The following is a 21,837-nucleotide window of genomic DNA, read 5'->3' on the forward strand; positions in this document are numbered from 1 at the left end:
ATGCTCTGTCCACAACTGAACAGGAGATGTGCCTGACAAGGAGGGAAATGAATGTATCAGATCTGTCCCACACTGGGATAATATGCATCAAACATACATTCCTCACACTGTGCCTAGAAGTGAGGTCACGTACACTTCTATGAAATATATAACGACAGTTGTTTTGCATATTTATACTGAAGACACCTGAGGCTTTAACTCTTGCAAAATCTACCAAGTGCCTCAATCGTTTTAGTGAGGCTAATAAAGGGAATGATGAATTCTGCTCCTTTTCTTGAAATAATGTTATCCATCTATTTAATTGTGTCAAAATTGGGAGAACCTTGACATTAGATGCAGAACAGTGTTATGAATTTAGCAGCAGAGCACATTATTCATTTTCTCAAGGCTTGTTTGAGGCATAAACCTCACTGAAATGAATGGAGGCGGCATAGCAGTGACACTTGGGAGATTCTGCATGGCTGACAATAATATCTGGATTCACCAGTGTGAAAGAGTAAAACCATTATGCAGTGGGTTATATTATCCTTTTACCCACTGTATAAGTAGGTCGAAGTGACAGAGACACCACTTGCCCTACACATAACCTTGCATTTTCCAAAACTGAAAATAAAAAATAACCTCATTTAAACATGTTTCAGGGTCTTAACTGAAAAGCCAGATATCAGCTTGCTGAGAGGCTTTGGAAAGGAAACAGGCCAAGCACAGCAGCACTCTTAGAGCTCTTTCATTGGCATACAGCCTAACACAGTCCAGCGCATGGATCCAATTCTGCTAGAAGGTAGAAAGAACTCAGAGACATGCAATTCTGGCCAGCAACTGTTGATTCAACAGCAGCAGCCAGCAGGACATATTTTAATTCATTTTATTCATAGGTATAGATATATAAGAGAAAAAATCCTTGTGAATTTGTATGCTGCTGGGGTCTGGCATAGTGTGTGTGTGTGTGTGTGTGTGTGTGTGTGTGTGAAGAGATTGGTTTATTAACCTGGCAAAGAAATGACAAGCTACCAATTGCACCTCTGAAGAGAATTTTGATGGGCAGGGAGGCTCCTTTCACTTTAAGAAGCGGCTGCTTGCCAATCACCAGATCCAGCAGATGGCACTTGCAAGCAGCAAGGCACAGCTTTCTTCAGAATACAGAATTATCCCTCCCACACCTCAGGTAATCTCTCCATTTTATATTCAGTGATATGACCCATTGATTTTAAACTAAGAAGAGCTCTGTGCACTTGAGATCCAAGAAAAACTCAAAATCGCTAATGCCCCATGTTCTTTGTGCATTACATATTCTTGGGTTTTATACGTGGTAGGGACACAGGTGGTGCTGTGGTCTAAACCACTGAGCCTCTTGGGCTTGCCAATTGGAAGGCTGGTGGCTTGAATCTGTGCAATGGGGTGAGCTCCCATTGTTCTGACCCAGCTTCTGCCAAGCTAGCAGTTTGAAAGCATACCAATGCAAGTAGATCAATAGGTACTGCTGCGACAGGAAGGTAAATAGCATTTCTGTGCACTCTGGCTTCCATCATGGTGTTCCATTGTGCCAGAAGTGGTTTAGTCATGCTAGCCACATGACCCAGAAAGCTGTCTGTAGACAAATGCCGGCTCCCTCAGCCTGAAGCGAGATGGGCGCCACACCCCATAGTTGCCCTTGACTGGACTTAACCGTCCAGGGGTCCTTTACCTTTTTTACCTATATGTGGTCCACCTTGTGTTTTGAGGATAGAAATGGAAACTTAAACCAGTATGTATGATTATGATCCTTCTTTATTTCCCTTCCTTATTTCATCCTCAACACAACCCTGTCAGGGGGGTTAAGCTGAGAGAACGTGACTGGCCCAAGGTCAGCCAGTGAGTTTCATGCTTGAGTGGAGATCTGACTCCTTGTCTCCCACATCCTAGTCCAGCACTCTAACCACGACTCTACATTAGTCTACATTAGACAGTAAAGAGATCAGTGCTTTCTGAATCTCTAGGTTAAACACACTAAAGGTTTTTACCTGCCCAACCACTCTGTCTCTTTCTAAGCTTGTGAGCATCTTCTCTCGCAGTAGAATCTCATATTTTTCATTCAACTGCTTTAACAGTGGCTCATATGATGCATAATGTGTCTTCAGTCTACAAAAAAATAAAGAAAAAAATTATACAATGGTCACAAGGCAAGAAATATTCTGTAGCATTTAATTCTCAGAAGAAAGACTTTTCTTGGTTACCTGTAAGAATTATACAATCCAAGTTCTTTCAAATTAACCCAAATGTTCAGGTCTAAAGATTGGAAAAATATTGCTTAACACAAAGTAGAATAGTTGGATGTCATCCTAGAGTGAATGTTTTGAATAATTTATTTTATGTAACTGACAGACAGAAAATCAGAAGTCATTTTTATTTTATTTTATTTCTTTTCTCCTTCTCTATTCTTTTGTTTTTTCTTCTTTGTTATCCTCTGCTCTGGCCATTATTGGGATTCAAGGACGGTTGGTGGAAGGACCCTGGAAGGACCCTGAGTGAGAGGCAAAGAAGTGAAGAGACTGGGAGGAAAAAGGAAATCTCCCAGGTGAGAGCTGGGAGGATCCACCACTTTCTGTGGGTGACAAGGGTTAAGAGCTACCTTTGAGAGAGGACTCTGCATTTTCTTTTCTCTTTCCTTTCTGTTTTTGTTTTTATTTAGATTAGTTTCTTTTATCTTACTGTATTATGAAAAAGCTTTAATAAAATCTTATGAAAAACAAACAAACTATTCCAAATGTTGATGGAGGTGGGAGTTTTCATTTTCCAAATTATCAAAGTACATTAAAAGAATTAAATATGCTGGTCCATATTAAACTTTATTTCTTTCTTGCAGATGAATGTTATGTCTATCCCTGGTGCAAACAAAATGAACATATGAACTGACAACCAAGCCAATTACAATTAAGAAAGATCAACTAAAATGTATTTCTCTAGTATTAATTACAACAGAACCTAAATTTAGAATGTTCCACCAAATTAAGTAGAAAGTCAAGTTTTCATTATGGATGGTGAGTCTATTTGCTATGTAATTCACAAGAAACTGTTTAGCACACATCATTTAACAAGTTCAGAAAGTCACAATATTCTTTTTCTGACTTCTACATAGAGAGGCAATTTCTAATACAGGCAGGTTGCTTAGATCTAACTAATCCTTTGCTTGTAATCTGTGCAATCAACAAATTTGCCTGCAAAGTGTTTGAAACCTTCTAGAGCTTATCAATGATGACCTTTTTTTTAATGGGATGAACACAGCCCCTGTTGTTCCACTCAGTTCCTGAGAGATTTTTTCCGGTCTAAATATGAATGTCTTCAGCAGGTGCTGAAAAGAGGACAGTGAAGGCACCGGCCTGATATCAATAGGCAGGGAGTTCCAAAGTGTCGGTGCTGCCACACTAAACGATCAAGTTTTTACAGGTGTGGCACTGGTATCATGTGGCACTTTTATTTTTTTTTAAAATAATTTTTATTAATTTTCATAAACAAAAAACACACAAATAAAAACATTCATAAACAACACATGACTTCCCCATGCCTCCCCTTCACTGCACCCTTGTTTCAAAAAAAATTTTAGCAATCCTTCATTCCATTTCTATATTTAATTTCCTTCAAGATTCTCTTAACTTAAATATTTACAGCTATAATTCTCTGTTTCTTACCCCTTGACATTTTATCAGTCTGAGATTTTGCAACAGTTCCTAAGATATATTTTAAATTTTTTCCAGTCCTCTTCCACTGTCTCTCTCCTCTGATCACGGATTCTGCCGGTCATCTCTGCCAGTCCCATAAATTCAGTCACCTTCGTCTGCCATTCTTCCAGAGTAGGTAATTCTTGCATCTTCCAATACTTTGCCAGGAGAATTCTTGCTGCTGTAGTTGCATACATGAAAAAGGTCCTATCTTTCTTTGGTACCAATTGGCCGACCATGCCCAAGAGAAAAGCCTCCGGTTTCTTTACAAATGTCCACTTAAGGATTTTCTTAATTTCATTATAGATCATTTCCCAGTAGGCTTTAACCTTTGGGCAGGTCCACCAAAGATGATAGAAAGTTCCTTCACATTCGTTACATTTCCAGCATTTATTATTGGGCAAATGGTATATCTTTGCAAGCTTGACTGGAGTCATGTACCACCTATAGATCATTTTCATTATGTTTTCTTTCAAGGCACTACATGCCGTAAATTTAAGGCCTGTGGTCCATAACTGTTCCCAGTCAGCGAACATAATATCATGACCTAAGTCTTGTGCCCATTTGATCATAGCTGATTTAACCGTTTCATCCTGTGTATTCCATTTCAGCAACAAATTATACATTTTAGACAAATTCTTAGTATTGGTCTCTAACAATTCTGTTTCCAATTTTGACCTCTCCTTCTGAAATCCTAGTTTCCTGTTCTGCTTAAAAGTCTCATTTATCTGATAATAATGTAACCAGTCTCGAACTTTGGATTTTAGTTTCTCAAAGCTCTGTAATTTAACTTTTTCACCATCATATTCTATAATTTCACAATATTTTGGCCAATTAGAATCCATGTTAAGTTTTTTCACCGCTCTAGCTTCCATTGGTGACAACCATCTGGGTGTTTTATTTTCCAACAAATCCTTATATCGATTCCAAACATTATACAAAGCTTTCCTGACAATATGATTTTTAAAGCCCTTATAAACCTTTGCCTTGTCATACCATAAATATGCATGCCAGCCAAAATTATTATCATATCTGTCACAGCCACCCAGGTGGGTCCCAGCTCACGAGAGACCTTACTCCATTATAGTTTACTTACAGGAAAAGTTTATTGATGATAGTTGCTTCTTTCACAGTTCAGCATTGTGGCTGTACGTCTGTCACGTTAGACCGCTGAAGTCCCCCTCTGACTCCTCCCCTCCTCCACACCAACTTAATAGCCTGGCTCTAGACCACCTCTTCCTCTCCTTTCTTTTCCGCAGGGTCTTTCTGCCCCCCTGGGTTCTCTCCTTCCGGGATTCGCCTGAGGCTGAATCCTCTGCCGCCTCCTGCCCCCTCCTTCTGGCTTTGGGGCCGGGCTCCTCCTCTGAGCTTTCCCCACTTCCGCGCGCCTCTATGCTTGAACTTGGCGCGCGTACGTTGCTTTTGACCTTTCCTTCGTCCTCTATACTGCCCCCTGTTCCACTCTCTACCCTTTCCGGCTGAACACCTTGCTCCAACCCCCTCTCTCTGTTTTCTCCTGTTCCTCCTCCCTCCGAGAGGCTGACAACTCCACCCCCTTTACTCCGTTCCGGCTGAGACCCCTCTGACAGCGTCTGTGCTTCACTGGGCTTTCTCCCCTCCTTTCCTGACTTTTCACAGCTTCTCTCTTCTCCTGCTTTTCGCCTGATCATGCTAGCTCCCTTTTGGGAATCCTCTGACTCACTGCTTAGGCTCATAGATTCCCTTCGAATTCCGTCATCTTCTTCCTCGTCTCTCTCTCCCTCCTCCCACTCGCTTTCCGTCTCCTCTGCCATCTCCTCACTTCTCCCAGAAACCCTGACAATACCCTTCCAAGTCTAAAATGTCTGTGTCTTCAAGAAGTAGCCATTGCTTCAACCAGCAGAAAGCTGCTGCTTCATAGTAAAGTCTTAAGTCCGGCAGAGCAAAACCCCCCCTATCTTTTGCATCAGTTAAAATCTTAAATTTTATTCTGGGCTTTTTGCCCTGCCAGACAAATTTGGATATATCTTTCTGCCACTTCTTGAAACAGTCCATCCTATCTAGAACTTGCAATGTCTGGAACAAAAACAACAATCTCGGCAATACATTCATCTTAATAACGGCAATTCGGCCTAACAAGGATAGTCTCAACCTAGACCATATGTCAAAATCTTTCTTAACTTCCAGCCAACATTTCTCATAATTGTCTTTAAACAAATTCACATTTTTAGATGTTAAATTCACCCCCAGATATTTCACTTTTTTTGTTATTTCCAAACCAGTTTCCCTTTGAAAACTATCTTTTTCCCCCATCGTTAGATTTTTTTCCAGCACCTTTGTCTTCTGTTTATTTAATTTAAAACCAGCCACTTGACCAAATATTTCAATTAGTTCTAAAACTCTTTTTGTGCTGGCTTCTGGCTGCTGCAAAGTCAAAACTAGGTCATCTGCAAATGCTCTTAGCTTATAGTGTTTAGCTCCGAGGTATATTCCTTCAACCAGCTGGTCCCTTCTAATCATATTCAACAACACCTCCAGGACCGATATAAACAATAGAGGGGATATTGGGCAACCCTGTCGTGTCCCTTTTTCTATTGGGATCTCGTCCATAACCACACCATTCACAATTAATTTAGCTTTTTGCTCAGAGTATATTGCACCTATACCGTTTTCAAAATTTTGGCCTACCCCCATCCCATGGAGATTCCTCTTCATAAAGCTCCAAGAAATATTGTCAAAGGGTTTCTCCGCATCCACAAAAATCAAAACTGCTTTTCTATTTATATCAGTCTCCAATAGTTCCAAAATATCTATAATGTTCCTTACATTATCTGACATATGTCTCCCTGGGAGAAAGCCTGTTTGGTCCTTATGAATCTCCTCTAACAACACTTTTTAAAATCTTTTTGCTAAAATGTCTGCAAAAATTTTATAATCCACATTTAAGAGTGATATAGGGCGGTAGTTCTTAACTTGAGGTTTCTCAGTTTCTGTCTTCGGTATAAGTGAGATAAATGCTTCTTTCCACGATTCGGGAGCCTTTTTCCCCTCCAAGATTTGGTTGCTAACTTCTTTCAATGGTTGTATTAGCCATTCCTTCATTGCTTTATAGTATCTCGCCGTCAGCCCGTCTGGTCCTGGTGATTTTCCCAATTGCATATTCTGGATGGCACCCTCTATTTCCTGGTTCGTAATTTTCTCATTTAAAATCCTTTTATTTTTTTCCGAGATCTTTGATAGTCCATGTTTTTTAATAAATTCTTCTATCTCTTGTTCATCTTTTGGCCCTTGTGCATACAATTTCTTAAAGAAACTTTGAAAACAATTACTGATTTCATTTGGTTTATTTATAGATTTTCCCTCTACCTCGAGAAATGTCACAGTATTCAACTTTTGTCTCTTTTTCAGTTGCCATGACAGCAGTTTCCCACATTTATCTGCTGATTCAAAAGTTTTTTGCCTCATTTGTTTTATTTTCCATTCTATTTCTTGGTTCATCCATTCCATGTATTGGGTCTGGTAATACTTTTTTTCTCTTAAAATCTCCTGGGATTTAGGTTTTGATCTCAGTTTCTTCTCTCCTTCTTTCATTTGTTTCCAAATTTTTTCTTTCTTCTCATTCTGTTGTTTCCTTTTTATCGAATTCTGCTGGATTAGAAAACCACGCATCACGGCCTTGCTTGCATCCCATATTGTTCTTCTTTCCACATCTGTTCCTAGGTTTATTTCGAAGTAGTCTTTTAAAGTCTTTTGGGCCTTTTTATAAATTGCTTCATCTCTAAAAAGGGTGTCATTCATTCTCCATCTGAAGGTTCCAGCTGTTGTCAATTTCATTTCCATCTTTACTGCATTATGGTCGGAGCAAGTTTTTGGGCAGATTTCTGTTTTTTTAACCCTTGGTGCCAGATTGCTAGAAATCCATATTTGGTCAATCCTGGTCCATGTCATTTTTGCTTCAGAGAAAAAGGTCCCCTCTCTTTCCAGAGGGTTCCTTGTTCTCCAAATGTCAATCAAGTCCATTGTGTCAGTCAGTTCGAAGAAAGTCTTTGGTAGTCTCCCATCCTTAGAAATTACTTGTCTTTGAGCTTTATCCATATTTGTGGAGACAACTCCATTCATATCACCCATCATTATAATTTTATAGTCCATAAAATCCATTAATGTCTCATGCAACTTCTTGAAAAACTCAGCCTTCCCCTCATTAGGTGCATAAATTCCTACAATCAGAATTTTTTCTCCTTGAGTTTGAATTTCCACTGCCAGAAATCTTCCTTGTTCATCCTTAAAGATCATTTTTGGTTCCAATTTTTCCTTGACATAAATCACCATTCCTCTTTTCTTAACTTTATCTGAGGAAATAAATTCCAGTCCTAATCTCTTATTTGTCAAAAGTTTCCTGTGTATTCTGGCAATATGGGTTTCTTGCAAATATATTATGTCTAAATATTCTTTCTTTAATATATGAAACACTTGAGCCCTTTTTCGGGGATGGTTAAGACCATTGCAGTTCCAACTCAGAAGTTGCAGAGACATTTTTGTTACTGGGTATCTTTTCCACCGACTGCTCCAAGTTCTTGTTCCTGATCGGTCGGTGCTGGGGTCAATCCAAATGATAGGTTTGCAATATCCGGTATTTCTCTCTCACTCACAGTTCCTTTCTGAAAGTCTTCAAAATTTCTCTCCAAAAAATGTTCTTTATCTTGAATTGTTTTTATTTTGATTTTCTTCCCTTTAAAATTAAAGGACAACCCTTGTGGGAACTCCCACCTGAATGGAGTGTTGTTTTGTTTCAATAAATCCACTAAATCTTTGAATTGAGTCCTCACCTCCAAAAAATATTTAGGAATATCTTTAAAAATCTGTATTTGAGAATTCTTAATAATCAGAGCCTTCTGGAAGTGTAGGTTCAGTATTTTGTCTCTTTCTTCCTTGGATCTCAAAGTGATTAAGCAATCCCTTGGTTTCTTGCCTTGCTTCCTGCCAATCCGGAAAGCTGTAGTTATTACAAATTCATCTTCTTCTCCTTCTAATTCATCAGTCCAAAATTCTTGAAACTTATCTGTGAGAAATTCCCCAAGGTTGCCCTCTTTCTCTTCTGGTACCAATCTCAATTTCAAATTCTTGCCTTTCCTCTCCAATTCCATAAGAGCCAAAGTTGCATCATGTTCATGTACCTTCTTTGCAATGGGCGCAAATTTTCCCTTAGTTTCCTCGGCAGTGCTCTTAGCGATCTCGGCTATTTTCCTTGTTTCCGTACTTTCTTGAATTAGACGATTTATAGAGTCTGTATTAGATGATATTGTCGTTGTGTTCAAATCCAATCTTGTTGTCAATTCTGTCAATTTCTTAGAGTTCTCTGTAGATTGCTTAGTGAGTGCTTCTAAAGATTGGTTTATTCTGAGCAGTGCCTGTGTCATAGAATCCATTGATGCTGTTGTTACTTTTTCCTGTGCAGCTGCTGCTCCTGATATAGAGCTTCTTTTCTGAGCCTGCTTTTGAGCCTGTTTTGTTTTGCTTCTTGTTGATATTTCATCCAGTGGCGTGCTCATAACTCAAGGTCGTTCACACAGGAAGGTTGCAAATGGAAAATCCCACTTCTTTACCTCAATACAGCAGTCTCTCTTTTAGTCCTCTAGAGGGGAAAATTGTATCCAGGCAGGAATAACAAAGAAACAGGGAAGCAAATAGCCATGCAAGGTCCCAAAGAAATAAAGTCCAACCCAAAGTCCTACTTTGTTGCAATTTAAAATCAGATTCTGCCAAGTAAAGTCCCGTTATTATATTTCAAATAAAGTCTTACTTTGTATCCACAGTCCTCTCTTTTTTGACAGTTCGTTTCTAGGCGCTCACCGCTCAGGCAGCCTGGTCAGAGGTATCGGCAGCGGAGAGTTTCCCGTTCACAACTTTCTTCTTCTAGCGGGTTAAATTAAGTCAATTTTTCCTTCCCCCCTTCTCCCGCTCAGTGGGGGGAAGACCCTTTCAATGTCAGGTTTAGCAAAGTTCAAAAAGCGTTCCCTTTAAATACAGCTTGCTCTTTTCATTGCTGCGTCAGTCGTGCAGTTCCGGGAGGCTGACTTCCTTAATTTTTGCCTTTCCCGTTTTCAGCCAAATCTTCTTAATTTAAAAGTCCCATTCAATTTGTTTTGCAGTTCTTACTCACGGGTATTGTTGCCAATCGGTAATTTCAGGAAGGAATCGGCGCTCTCCGTCAATGGCGACGCGGCTTCGCTCCGCGAGCTGGGTTGCGATCCTCAGCACCGCGCTCACACCCAATGCCGCTCCGGAGCCTTTAAAAAGACTCCTTTGCGATACCGGGGGGCGCAAAGGTGCCCACCGAATCTCCTTGTTCACAGGCTTCAGCGCCTGTGATTTTAGGGGTCCCCCGCTCGCCGTAGCGGGTCAGACCCAAACTCACGGAGCAGTCCTGCTTCGGAGCTCGAAGCAAGGACCGCCATTAAGACGCTGGCGCCGACCGGAAGTCTCATGTGGCACTTTTAAACGTGTCAATTCTGCTGATCAAAGTGGTTGAGTAGGCACATATGGGGTAAGGCAATCTCATAGGTAAACTCGTCCCAAGTTGTTAAGGGCTTTAGATACTAATAATAACACCTTGAACTGAGCCCGGTAGCAGATCGACAACCAGTGCAGACATCTGAGCACAGGTCTCACTCCTGTCCGCAATTATGCTGCAGCATTCTGCACTAACTGCAGCTTCCGGATCAAACACGAGGGAAGCCCCACATAGAGCACACTGCAGTAGTCAAATCTTGAAGCAGCCAATGTATGAGGTACTGTGGGCAGGCTCTCCCAGTCCAAGGATGGCAAATGCAGCTGGTGAAAGATACTTCTTGCCACTGAGGCTTCCTGTATCGATTCAGCCTCTTAGTTCTTTGTTATACAGTGGTACCTCGGGTTACATACGCTTCAGGTTACATACTCCGCTAACCCAGAAATAGTACCTCGGGTTAAGAACTTTGCTTCAGGATGAGAACAGAAATCATGCTCTGGCAGCAGCAGGAGGCCCCATTAGCTAAAGTGGTGTTTCAGGTTTAAGAACGGACCTCCAGAACAAATTAAGTACTTAACTCGAGGTACCACTGTATAGGCGAATCCCCATTTATGCATGAGCTGGTGGCACAGCAGGGCTTTGCTGAGGCTCTTCAGGTTTCTTCCGCCACTTCCGGGTTTCCAGGGCTGTGGATATAAGTGGTTGTACATGAACTGAACACATGTAAATAGGGGGGGGTGTCATAAATATCATTCTTAGGTAATGCTGGCTCTTCTCTTGAAAACCAAGTGGGTTTAGAACCCCGTTTGTAATTGTTTACCTTTTAATGTCATTAATGAGCCTGTTTTTTTCCTGCACCACTCGTTTATGATGCATTCGATGGAAGTCACGCTCTTTCTGCAGTTTTAGCAGTGCTTCTTTAGCTTTGCTGCATGAAAGAAAAAGAAGAAAATGACTGCTTTCTGGATGAAGGAATATAAGACAAAAAAAGCAGGGGGACATTGATTGGTGATGAGATTCTGACAGAGAGGATAGGAGGGTGCCATAATGCTGGGACAAGCACCAGAATGGTCAAGAAAATCTAAATCCCACTTTATTTTTTGCCTTACAGCCCCAAGAGTCTCTCAAGTCAAGAACTGTTCAACTTCAGGCAAGAAGAAATGGTAGGTCCAAAATGGCAGTTACCACCTAGAGCTGCTTTTATTAGTTATGCCACTAACACCTAGATCTGCTTTTAGTGGTAGTTTTTTTATTGGTAGTTAGTAACTAAATTGTATCTCAATTAATCTGAGCAATAACTAAGTATTTAGAATAATATTTATTAGGTTTGAGTATTTTTAAAAAATTGCATGATCAATTTGGAACTTTCTCGGCTGTCATGAAAAAGAATAAAACTGCTAGCACATTTGAAATGCTAAACAGGATATAGTATGGTATCAAATTGGATGAAGGATAGCATTCGAGATTCCTGCAACTGCAGGGGGTTGTACTAGACAACGCTCGGGGTCCCTTCCCTCTCTACAATTCTATGAGTCTATAAGTGTACACTTCTTTTGGACATTCACTTTCTGACATTTTGCACTTCAGCTCATTTAGATGGTTCTTTTATTACACCCTCCCCATACACAACCCTGCTAACTTACTACCTTTAACAGCATGCATTCAAATCAGCAGGGAATACTGCTGAGTAAACTTGCTTAAGCATGCACTGAAATCATGGTGAAATCTCAGACGAAATTAATGGACTATGCAGAATTGGACAAAATGACAGGAAGGATTCAAAACCTGCGGGACCAGAGATTTACAGAAGAAATTGGAAGAAGTATATGAATTATTTGAAGAGCAACTGCAATCAACAAATTACGCTAGTAGGACTACAAGAAGTTTTGTAAGGAGAAATATACAAAGTGTTACAAAGTAGAAAAAGATAGAGATATTGGTTATGAGTTTGAAATGTAATAGGGAAGATAAGAAATGCATACTGAGAGATTAGATTGGAAATTTTTCAGACAGGATTGATGGAAGTCAAAAATTTGAATAATATGTAAAAGTATGTTTAATTACTGTTGAAAATGATACGTTAAGAAAAACTAATAAAAAAATTATATATAAAGAAATCATGGTGAAATCAGCTTCCTCATTTGTGCCCCTTCTCTTTCCTATTTCCCTTTGCACTGAATTCAGTTTCTGGAATACATGCTGACAATGAACACTCTTACCTGATATACTGTAGTGCAGCCATTTCCTGTTACTGTCCCTCATACTGAAGCTACGTACTTCAAGTACTCTAGACTTGAAGCTGCTAGATCATATTTTGATTGACAGTATACTTGTTAACCTTGCTGTGTGTGTTTCTGGTCCTGGGTACCACAAACTGGGACAACTGGTCAACATATCTCATAGTAATGTCTACAAGGAAGCGTGTTTCCAAAGAAATATTAGCACCTTGAATATCAAGCTCACAAAACTACTACTGCCTAGGACTTTCCCCCTTTAAATGTCTATGCATTTCATTTTCTGTCAGGAAGGAGCATACAAGACAGATGCAGCAAACATTTTAAGGACAAATGCTTACTGCTGCCTCTCACCAACACAGTAGATCTCCCTCTCTCACATAAAACATGTAAATTATTTAGTGTTTTGTGATTTTTTTTCTGTATGGCATGCATTCTCAGCTTCCTGTTCCTGTATAACCAACTCATAGATCAAATATGGCCTTTCAAAAATTGTGAAATGTAAAATTTAGCAAACATACATGCATTCATTAAAATGGCTGCAGCATGCAATAATTTCTTTTGTAAATAGTTATGCTTTTTATTTGTACCCCGCAATACTTTTTAGGCTGAGAAAATTGACAGGATTTAGTTACATATAAACATAAACTGCTTAAGTAACATGGCATGTATCTCTGGTTAGTCTGCACTGCCATCTTTTCTAAACGCAGTGGTTGACATCTATATTAACTTCAGCACCACAATGTTATTATTTAGACCTATTTATAAAGGGTTTTATTGTGTGTGTGTTTCTTTGTGGCTGATTAGCTGCTCTCCCTGTGCCAAGGTCAGAGGGGGCAGGGTTTCTGTTGAGGCAGGTGATTAGCTGTGGAAGGAGCTTATCGAGCTTGCAGGGCAGCGACAAGCGCCTAGCGGCGCGGGCAGTTTCATCCATCTTTTAGATTTAGGGGAGCTAGTCTCAAATGTTTGTTGGGGGAGACCTGGGGTTTTTTTGGGGGGGGGGGTTATTTGTCCTGTCTTCACGCTTTTTATGATGGAGGAGCGCTGTAGCCACCACCAACGACACGTTCTCAAGATGGAGGGTGAGGGAACAGCTGCAGTCGCCTGCGGTTCCTGCACAATGTTTGCCATCTTTCCAAAGGTTGCAGGCAGCTTTACCTGCAGCAATTGCATGTTGATTGCCCTCTTAAAAGACAAAGTCCAGCAACTGGAGGAACGTGTGGCTACGCTCCAAAGAATTAGAGAGCTGGAGCTCTTCTTGGAAGCAACAGAGCACACCGTCTCCACCAAGGAGGAGACAGGGGACTCCCATGAGAAGGAGGCTAGTTCACCAACACAGGAGCCAGATATATGGAGAAACGTGACTCAAAGAAGTAGGAGGCCCAGGGTTCGCTCTGATTGTTTAGAAATACACAATCGCTTTAAGGTCCTCTCCCCTAGCATGGAAGACGAAGAGCAGACTCCATTTGAGGATCTCTCACTCGTTACAGTCGATCAGGTATATGAAGACGAGCAGCAAAGTCAGTCCTCAGGGAATGTGCAGGCGACCTTGGAACGGACAGCTCACGGAAGAACCCCGACCAAACCTAAGAGGAGGCGTGTAGTGGTGATAGGGGATTCCCTACTGAGGGGAACAGAAGCAGTGATCTGTGGGCCTGACAAGATGTCTCGGGAAGTGTGCTGTCTCCCCGGGGCTAAGATCCAAGATGTAACTGAACGACTGCAAGGAATCATAAAACCCACTGACAAATACCCCTTCCTCTTAGAATCATAGAATCATAGAATCATAGAGTTGGAAGAGACCACAAGGGCCATCGAGTCCAACCCCCTGCCAAGCAGGAAACACCATCAGAGCACTCCTGACATATGGTTGTCAAGCCTCTGCTTAAAGACCTCCAAAGAAGGAGACTCCACCACACTCCTTGGCAGCAAACTCCACTGTCGAACAGCTCTTACTGTCAGGAAGTTCTTCCTAATGTTTAGGTGGAATCTTTTTTCTTGTAGTTTGGAACCATTGCTCCGTGTCCGCTTCTCTGGAGCAGCAGAAAACAACCTTTCTCCCTCCTCTATGTGACATCCTTTTATATATTTGAACATGGCTATCATATCACCCCTTAACCTCCTCTTCTCCAGGCTAAACATGCCCAGCTCCCTTAGCCGTTCCTCATAAGGCATCGTTTCCAGGCCTTTGACCATTTTGGTTGCCCTCCTCTGGACACGTTCCAGATTGTCAGTGTCCTTCTTGAACTGTGGTGCCCAGAACTGGACACAGTACTCCAGGTGTGGTCTGACCAGAGCAGAATACAGTGGCACTATTACTTCCCTTGATCTACATGCAATACTCCTATTGATGCAGCCCAGAATTGCATTGGCTTTTTTAGCTGCCGCGTCACACTGTTGGCTCATGTCAAGTTTGTGGTCAACCAAGACTCCTAGATCCTTTTCACATGTACTGCTCTCAAGCCAGGTGTCACCCATCTTGTATTTGTGCCTCTCGGGTTTTTTTGCCCAAGTGCAATACTTTACATTTCTCCCTATTAAAATTCATCCTGTTTGTTTTGGCCCAGTTCTCTAATCTGTCAACGTCGTTTTGAAGTGTGATCCTGTCTTCTGGGGTGTTAGCCACCCCTCCCAGTTTGGTGTCATCTGCAAATTTGATCAGGATGCCCTTGAGTCCATCATCCAAGTCGTTGATAAAGATGTTGAATAAGACCGGACCCAAGCCAGAACCCTGTGGCACCCCACTAGTCACTCTTCTCCAGGATGAAGAGGAACCATTGATAAGCACCCTTTGGGTTCGGTCAGTCAGCCAGTTACAAATCCACTGAGTGGTAGCATAGTCAAGTCCGCATTTTACCAGCTTCTTTACAAGAATATCATGGGGCACCTTGTCAAATGCCTTGCTCAAATCAAGGTAGGCTACATCCACTGCATTCCCTTCATCTACCAGGCTTGTAATTCTGTCAAAAAACGAGATCAGGTTAGTCTGACATGACTTATTTTTCAGAAATCCATGCTGACTATTGGTGATCACAGTATTCCTTTCTAGGTGCTCACAGACTGTTTGCTTAATGATCTGCTCCAGAATCTTCCCTGGTATTGATGTCAGACTGACTGGGCGGTAATTATTTGGATCCTCTCTTTTCCCCTTTTTGAAAATAGGAATAACATTTGCCCTCCTCCAGTCTGCAGGGACTTCGCCTGTTCTCCAGGAATTCTCGAAGATGACTGCCAGTGGTTCTGAGATCACATCTGCCAGTTCTTTTAATACTCTTGGATGCAGTTCATCTGGCCCTGGAGACTTGAATACATCTAAACTAGCCAAGTAGTCTTGTACTATCTCCTTAGTTATTCTGGGCTGTGTTTCCTCTGCTGAATCATTCGCTCCAAATTCTTCAGGTCGGGCATTGTTTTCTTTATTGGAGAAGACTGAGGCAAAGAAGGCATTGAGGAGTTCAGCCCTTTCTGTGTCCCCTGTTTGCATTACACCATCTTCTCCTCTGAGTGACCCCACTGTTTCTTTGTTCTTCCTTTTGCTACGAACATACCCATAAAAGCCTTTTTTGTTGCTTTTAACCTCTCTAGCAAGCCTGAGTTCATTCTGTGCTTTAGCTTTTCTGACTTTGTGTCTACACGTGCTGGCTATTTGTTTGAATTCCTCTTTGGTGGTTTCCCCCCTTTTCCATTTTTTGTACACATCCTTTTTTAATGTTAACTCAGTTAAAAGTTCTTTAGATAGCCACCCTGGCTTCTTTAGGCACCTTCCATGTTTCCGTCTCATTGGTATTGCCTGAAGTTGTGCTTTTACTATCTCCCTCTTAACAAACTCCCAGCCATCATGAACTTCCTTTCCTTTTAATATTACTGTCCATGGGATCTCACCCAGCACTTCCCTAAGTTTTATAAAGTCGGCTTTCTTAAAGTCAAGAAATTGAGTCCTAGTATGCTTGGCTGCTCCTTTCCGCTGTATAGTAAACTTCAGAAGAGCATGATCACTCGCGCCTAATGATCCTTCCACTTCTACCCCACTAACCAGGTCATCAACATTGGTTAGGACCAGATCTAAAATGGCTGTTCCTCTTGTTGCTTCTCCCACTTTCTGGACAATGAAGTTGTCTGCAAGGCCAGTGAGGAATCTGTTTGACCTTATGCTCTTGGCTGAGTTTGACATCCAGCAAATATCCGGGTAATTGAAGTCCCCCATTACTACTATCTCCCTTCCTTTTGCATGCTTGGCCATCTGTTCCAGGAAGGCATCATCTATGTCCTCCGTTTGGCTTGGGGATCTATAGTAAACTCCCACAATGAGGTCACTGTTATTCTTCTCTCCCTTAATTTTGACCCAAATGCTCTCACTTTGGCTTTGAGGTTCTAAATCTTGGATCTCTTCACAGGTATACACATCCCTGACATATAACGCCACTCCTCCTCCTTTCTTGTCTGGTCTGTTTCTCTGAAATAGATTGTAACTCTCCATTATTACATTCCAGTCGTGGGACTTATCCCACCAGGTTTCAGTGATGCCTATTATGTCATATTTAGTTTGCTGTACCAAGAGCTCAAGCTCATCTTGTTTATTACCCATGCTTTGTGCATTAGTGTACAGACATTGAAGTCCATTAATCATTCCCCCGTGTCTCTTATTTAAGGATTTTTTCCTCCCACCACTAGGTCTGCATGCTGTTTGCTCCATTTGGTCTATGACATTTGGATGATCATTTTCATCAATTGATAGACTCCTACCTTCAGGAGCACTGTCTTCCTCCCCCACATTAGTCAGTTTAAAGCCCTCCTGATTAGGTTTCTGAGATTTTTGGCAAAAACATTCCTCCCAACCGTTGTGAGGTGCAGCCCATCTCTTGCCAGAAGTCCATCTTCAAGAAACTGCAGTCCGTGATCTAAGAATCCAAACCGTTCCTGTTTACACCATTTGCGAAGCCAGCTGTTCACTTCCACTATTTTTCTCTCTCTCCCTGGGCCACGTCGTTCAACTGGGAGGACAGATGAGATGACAATTTGTGCATTTAATTGCTTCAGTTTCCTGCCCAGAGCCTCATAGTCTCTTTTGATCTTCTGGAGGCTATTGCTTGCAGTGTCATTGGTTCCCACATGAACCAAGAGGAAGGGGTATTTGTCAGTGGGTTTTATGATTCCTTGCAGTCGTTCAGTTACATCTTGGATCTTAGCCCCGGGGAGACAGCACACTTCCCGAGACATCTTGTCAGGCCCACAGATCACTGCTTCTGTTCCCCTCAGTAGGGAATCCCCTATCACCACTACACGCCTCCTCTTAGGTTTGGTCGGGGTTCTTCCGTGAGCTGTCCGTTCCAAGGTCGCCTGCACATTCCCTGAGGACTGACTTTGCTGCTCGTCTTCATATACCTGATCGACTGTAACGAGTGAGAGATCCTCAAATGGAGTCTGCACTTCGTCTTCCATTCTAGGGGAGAGGACCTCAAAACGATTGTGTATTTCTAAACAATCAGAGCGAACCCTGGGCCTCCTACTTCTTTGAGTCACGTTTCTCCATATATCTGGCTCCTGTGTTGGTGAACTAGCCTCCTTCTCAGGGGAGTCCCCTGTCTCCTCCTTGGTGGAGACGGTGTGCTCTGTTGCTTCCAAGAAGAGCTCCAGCTCTCTAATTCTTTGGAGCGTAGCCACACGTTCCTCCAGTTGCTGGACTTTGTCTTTTAAGAGGGCAATCAACATGCAATTGCTGCAGGTAAAGCTGCCTGCAACCTTTGGAAAGATGGCAAACATTGTGCAGGAACCGCAGACGACTGCAGCTGTTCCCTCACTCTCCATCTTGAGAACGTGTCGTTGGGGCTGGCTACAGTGGTCCTCCATCATAAGAAGCGTGCAGACAGGACAAGTAACTCCCCCCCAAAAAACCCTAGGTCCCCCCCAACAAACGTTTGAGACTAGCTCCCCTAAATCTAAAGATAGATCAAAAAATCACCTACCTCAACAGAAACCCTGCCCCCTCTGACCTTTGCACAGGGAGAGCAGCTAATCAGCCACAAGAAACACACACAGGAGAAAACCCTTTTTGCTGCTTCTTCAGCCGCTGCCCTACAAGCTCTGATAAGCTCCAAGCTCCTCTTGGTTCATGTGGGAACCAATGACACTGCAAGCAATAGCCTCCAGAAGATCAAAAGAGACTACGAGGCTCTGGGCAGGAAACTGAAGCAATTAAATCCACAAATTGTCATCTCATCTGTCGTCCCAGTTGAACGGCGTGGCCCAGGGAGAGAGGGGAAAATAGTGGAAGTGAACAGCTGGCTCCGGAAATGGTGTAAACAGGAACGGTTTGGATTCTTAGATCACGGACTGCAGTTTCTTGAAGATGGACTTCTGGCAAGCGATGGGCTGCACCTCACAACAGTTGGGAGGAATGTTTTTGCCAAAAATCTCAGAAACCTCATCAGGAGGGCTTTAAACTGACTAATGTGGGGGAGGGAGACAGTGCTCCTGAAGGTAGGAGTCTATCAATTGATGAAGATGATCATCCAAATGTCATAGACCAAATGGAGCAAACAGCACGCAGACCTAGTGGTGGGAGGAAAAAATCCTTAAATAAGAGACACGGGGGAATGATTAATGGACTTCAATGTCTGTACACTAATGCGCAAAGCATGGGTAATAAACAAGATGAGCTTGAGCTCTTGGTACAGCAAACTAAATATGACATAATAGGCATCACTGAAACCTGGTGGGATAAGTCCCACGACTGGAATGTAATAATGGAGGGATACAATCTATTTCAGAGAAACAGACCAGACAAGAAAGGAGGAGGAGTGGCGTTATATGTCAGGGATGTGTATACCTGTGAAGGGATCCAAGATTTAGAACCTCAAGCCAAAGTGAGAGCATTTGGGTCAAAATTAAGGGAGAGAAGAATAACAGTGACCTCATTGTGGGAGTTTACTATAGATCCCCAAGCCAAACGGAGGACATAGATGATGCCTTCCTGGAACAGATGGCCAAGCATGCAAAAGGAAGGGAGATAGTAGTAATGGGGGACTTCAATTACCCGGATATTTGTTGGATGTCAAACTCAGCCAAGAGCATAAGGTCAAACAGATTCCTCACTGGCTTTGCAGACAACTTCGTTGTCCAGAAAGTGGGAGAAGCAACAAGAGGAACAGCCATTTTAGATCTGGTCCTAACCAATGTTGATGACCTGGTTAGTGGGGTAGAAGTGGAAGGATCATTAGGCGCGAGTGATCATGCTCTTCTGAAGTTTACTATACAGCGGAAAGGAGCAGCCAAGCATACTAGGACTCAATTTCTTGACTTTAAGAAAGCCGACTTCATAAAACTTAGGGAAGTGCTGGGTGAGATCCCATGGACAGTAATACTAAAAGGAAAGGAAGTTCATGATGGCTGGGAGTTTGTTAAGAGGGAGATAGTAAAAGCACAACTTCAGGCAATACCAATGAGACGGAAACCTGGAAGGTGCCTAAAGAAGCCAGGGTGGCTATCTAAAGAACTTTTAACTGAGTTAACATTAAAAAAGGATGTGTACAAAAAATGGAAAAGGGGGGAAACCACCAAAGAGGAATTCAAACAAATAGCCAGCACGTGTAGACACAAAGTCAGAAAAGCTAAAGCACAGAATGAACTCAGGCTTGCTAGAGAGGTTAAAAGCAACAAAAAAGGCTTTTATGGGTATGTTCGTAGCAAAAGGAAGAACAAAGAAACAGTGGGGTCACTCAGAGGAGAAGATGGTGTAATGCAAACAGGGGACACAGAAAGGGCTGAACTCCTCAATGCCTTCTTTGCCTCAGTCTTCTCCAATAAAGAAAACAATGCCCGACCTGAAGAATTTGGAGCGAATGATTCAGCAGAGGAAACACAGCCCAGAATAACTAAGGAGATAGTACAAGACTACTTGGCTAGTTTAGATGTATTCAAGTCTCCAGGGCCAGATGAACTGCATCCAAGAGTATTAAAAGAACTGGCAGATGTGATCTCAGAACCACTGGCAGTCATCTTTGAGAATTCCTGGAGAACAGGCGAAGTCCTGGCAGGAGGGCAAATGTTGTCCCTATTTTCAAAAAGGGGAAAAGAGAGGATCCAAATAATTACCGCCCAGTCAGTCTGACATCAATACCAGGGAAGATTCTGGAGCAGATCATTAAGCAAACAGTCTGTGAGCACCTAGAAAGGAATGCTGTGATCACCAACGGTCAGCATGGATTTCTGAAAAATAAGTTATGTCAGACTAACCTGATCTCGTTTTTTGACAGAATTACAAGCCTGGTAGATGAAGGGAATGCAGTGGATGTAGCCTACCTTGATTTGAGCAAGGCATTTGACAAGGTGCCCCATGATATTCTTGTAAAGAAGCTGGTAAAATGCGGTCTTGACTATGCTACCACTCAGTGGATTTGTAACTGGCTGACTGACCGAACCCAAAGGGTGCTCATCAATGGTTCCTCTTCATCCTGGAGAAGAGTGACTAGTGGGGTGCCACAGGGTTCTGGCTTGGGCCCGGTCTTATTCAACATCTTTATCAACGACCTGGATGATGGACTCAAGGGCATCCTGATCAAATTTGCAGATGACACCAAACTGGGAGGGGTGGCTAACACCCCAGAGGACAGGATCACACTTCAAAACGACCTTGACAGATTAGAGAACTGGGCCAAAACAAACAAGATGAATTTTAATAGGGAGAAATGTAAAGTATTGCACTTGGGCAAAAAAAATGAGAGGCACAAATACAAGATGGGTGACACCTGGCTTGAGAGCAGTACATGTGAAAAGGATCTAGGAGTCTTGGTTGACCACAAACTTGACATGAGCCAACAGTGTGACGCGGCAGCTAAAAAAGCCAATGCAATTCTGGGCTGCATCAATAGGAGTATAGCATCTAGATCAAGGGAAGTAATAGTGCCACTGTATTCTGCTCTGGTCAGACCTCACCTGGAGTACTGTGTCCAGTTCTGGGCACCACAGTTCAAGAAGGACACTGACAATCTGGAACGTGTCCAGAGGAGGGCAACCAAAATGGTCAAAGGCCTGGAAACGATGCCTTATGAGGAACGGCTAAGGGAACTGGGCATGTTTAGCCTGGAGAAGAGGAGGTTAAGGGGTGATATGATAGCCATGTTCAAATATATAAAAGGATGTCACATAGAGGAGGGAGAAAGGTTGTTTTCTGCTGCTCCAGAGAAGCGGACACGGAGCAATGGATCCAAACTGCAGGAAAGAAGATTCCACCTAAACATTAGGAAGAACTTCCTGACAGTAAGAGCTGTTCGACAGTGGAATTTGCTGCCAAGGAGTGTGGTGGAGTCTCCTTCTTTGGAGGTCTTTAAGCAGAGGCTTGACAACCATATGTCAGGAGTGCTCTGATGGTGTTTCCTGCTTGGCAGGGGGTTGGACTCGATGGCCCTTGTGGTCTCTTCCAACT

General features: G+C 42.4%; 1 protein-coding gene across 2 annotated transcripts in view; it reads right to left on the minus strand.

Annotated features, from left to right (window-relative positions):
• SPAG16 (sperm associated antigen 16) overlaps positions 1-21,837 on the minus strand; it is a 444,848-nt gene that overhangs the window by 401,118 nt on the left and 21,893 nt on the right. For both annotated transcript variants that reach the window (XM_081878176.1, XM_081878175.1), the window contains exons 6-7: positions 11,003-11,110; positions 2,001-2,118 (exon numbers count right to left, since the gene is read on the minus strand). In XM_081878176.1, the coding sequence (XP_081734302.1) occupies positions 2,001-2,118; positions 11,003-11,110 (226 nt within the window). The remainder of the gene's footprint in view (positions 1-2,000; positions 2,119-11,002; positions 11,111-21,837) is intronic.

Source organism: Podarcis erhardii, assembly GCF_964252035.2.
Source record: "Podarcis erhardii genome assembly, chromosome: 1".
Lineage (NCBI taxonomy): Eukaryota > Metazoa > Chordata > Lepidosauria > Squamata > Lacertidae > Podarcis > Podarcis erhardii.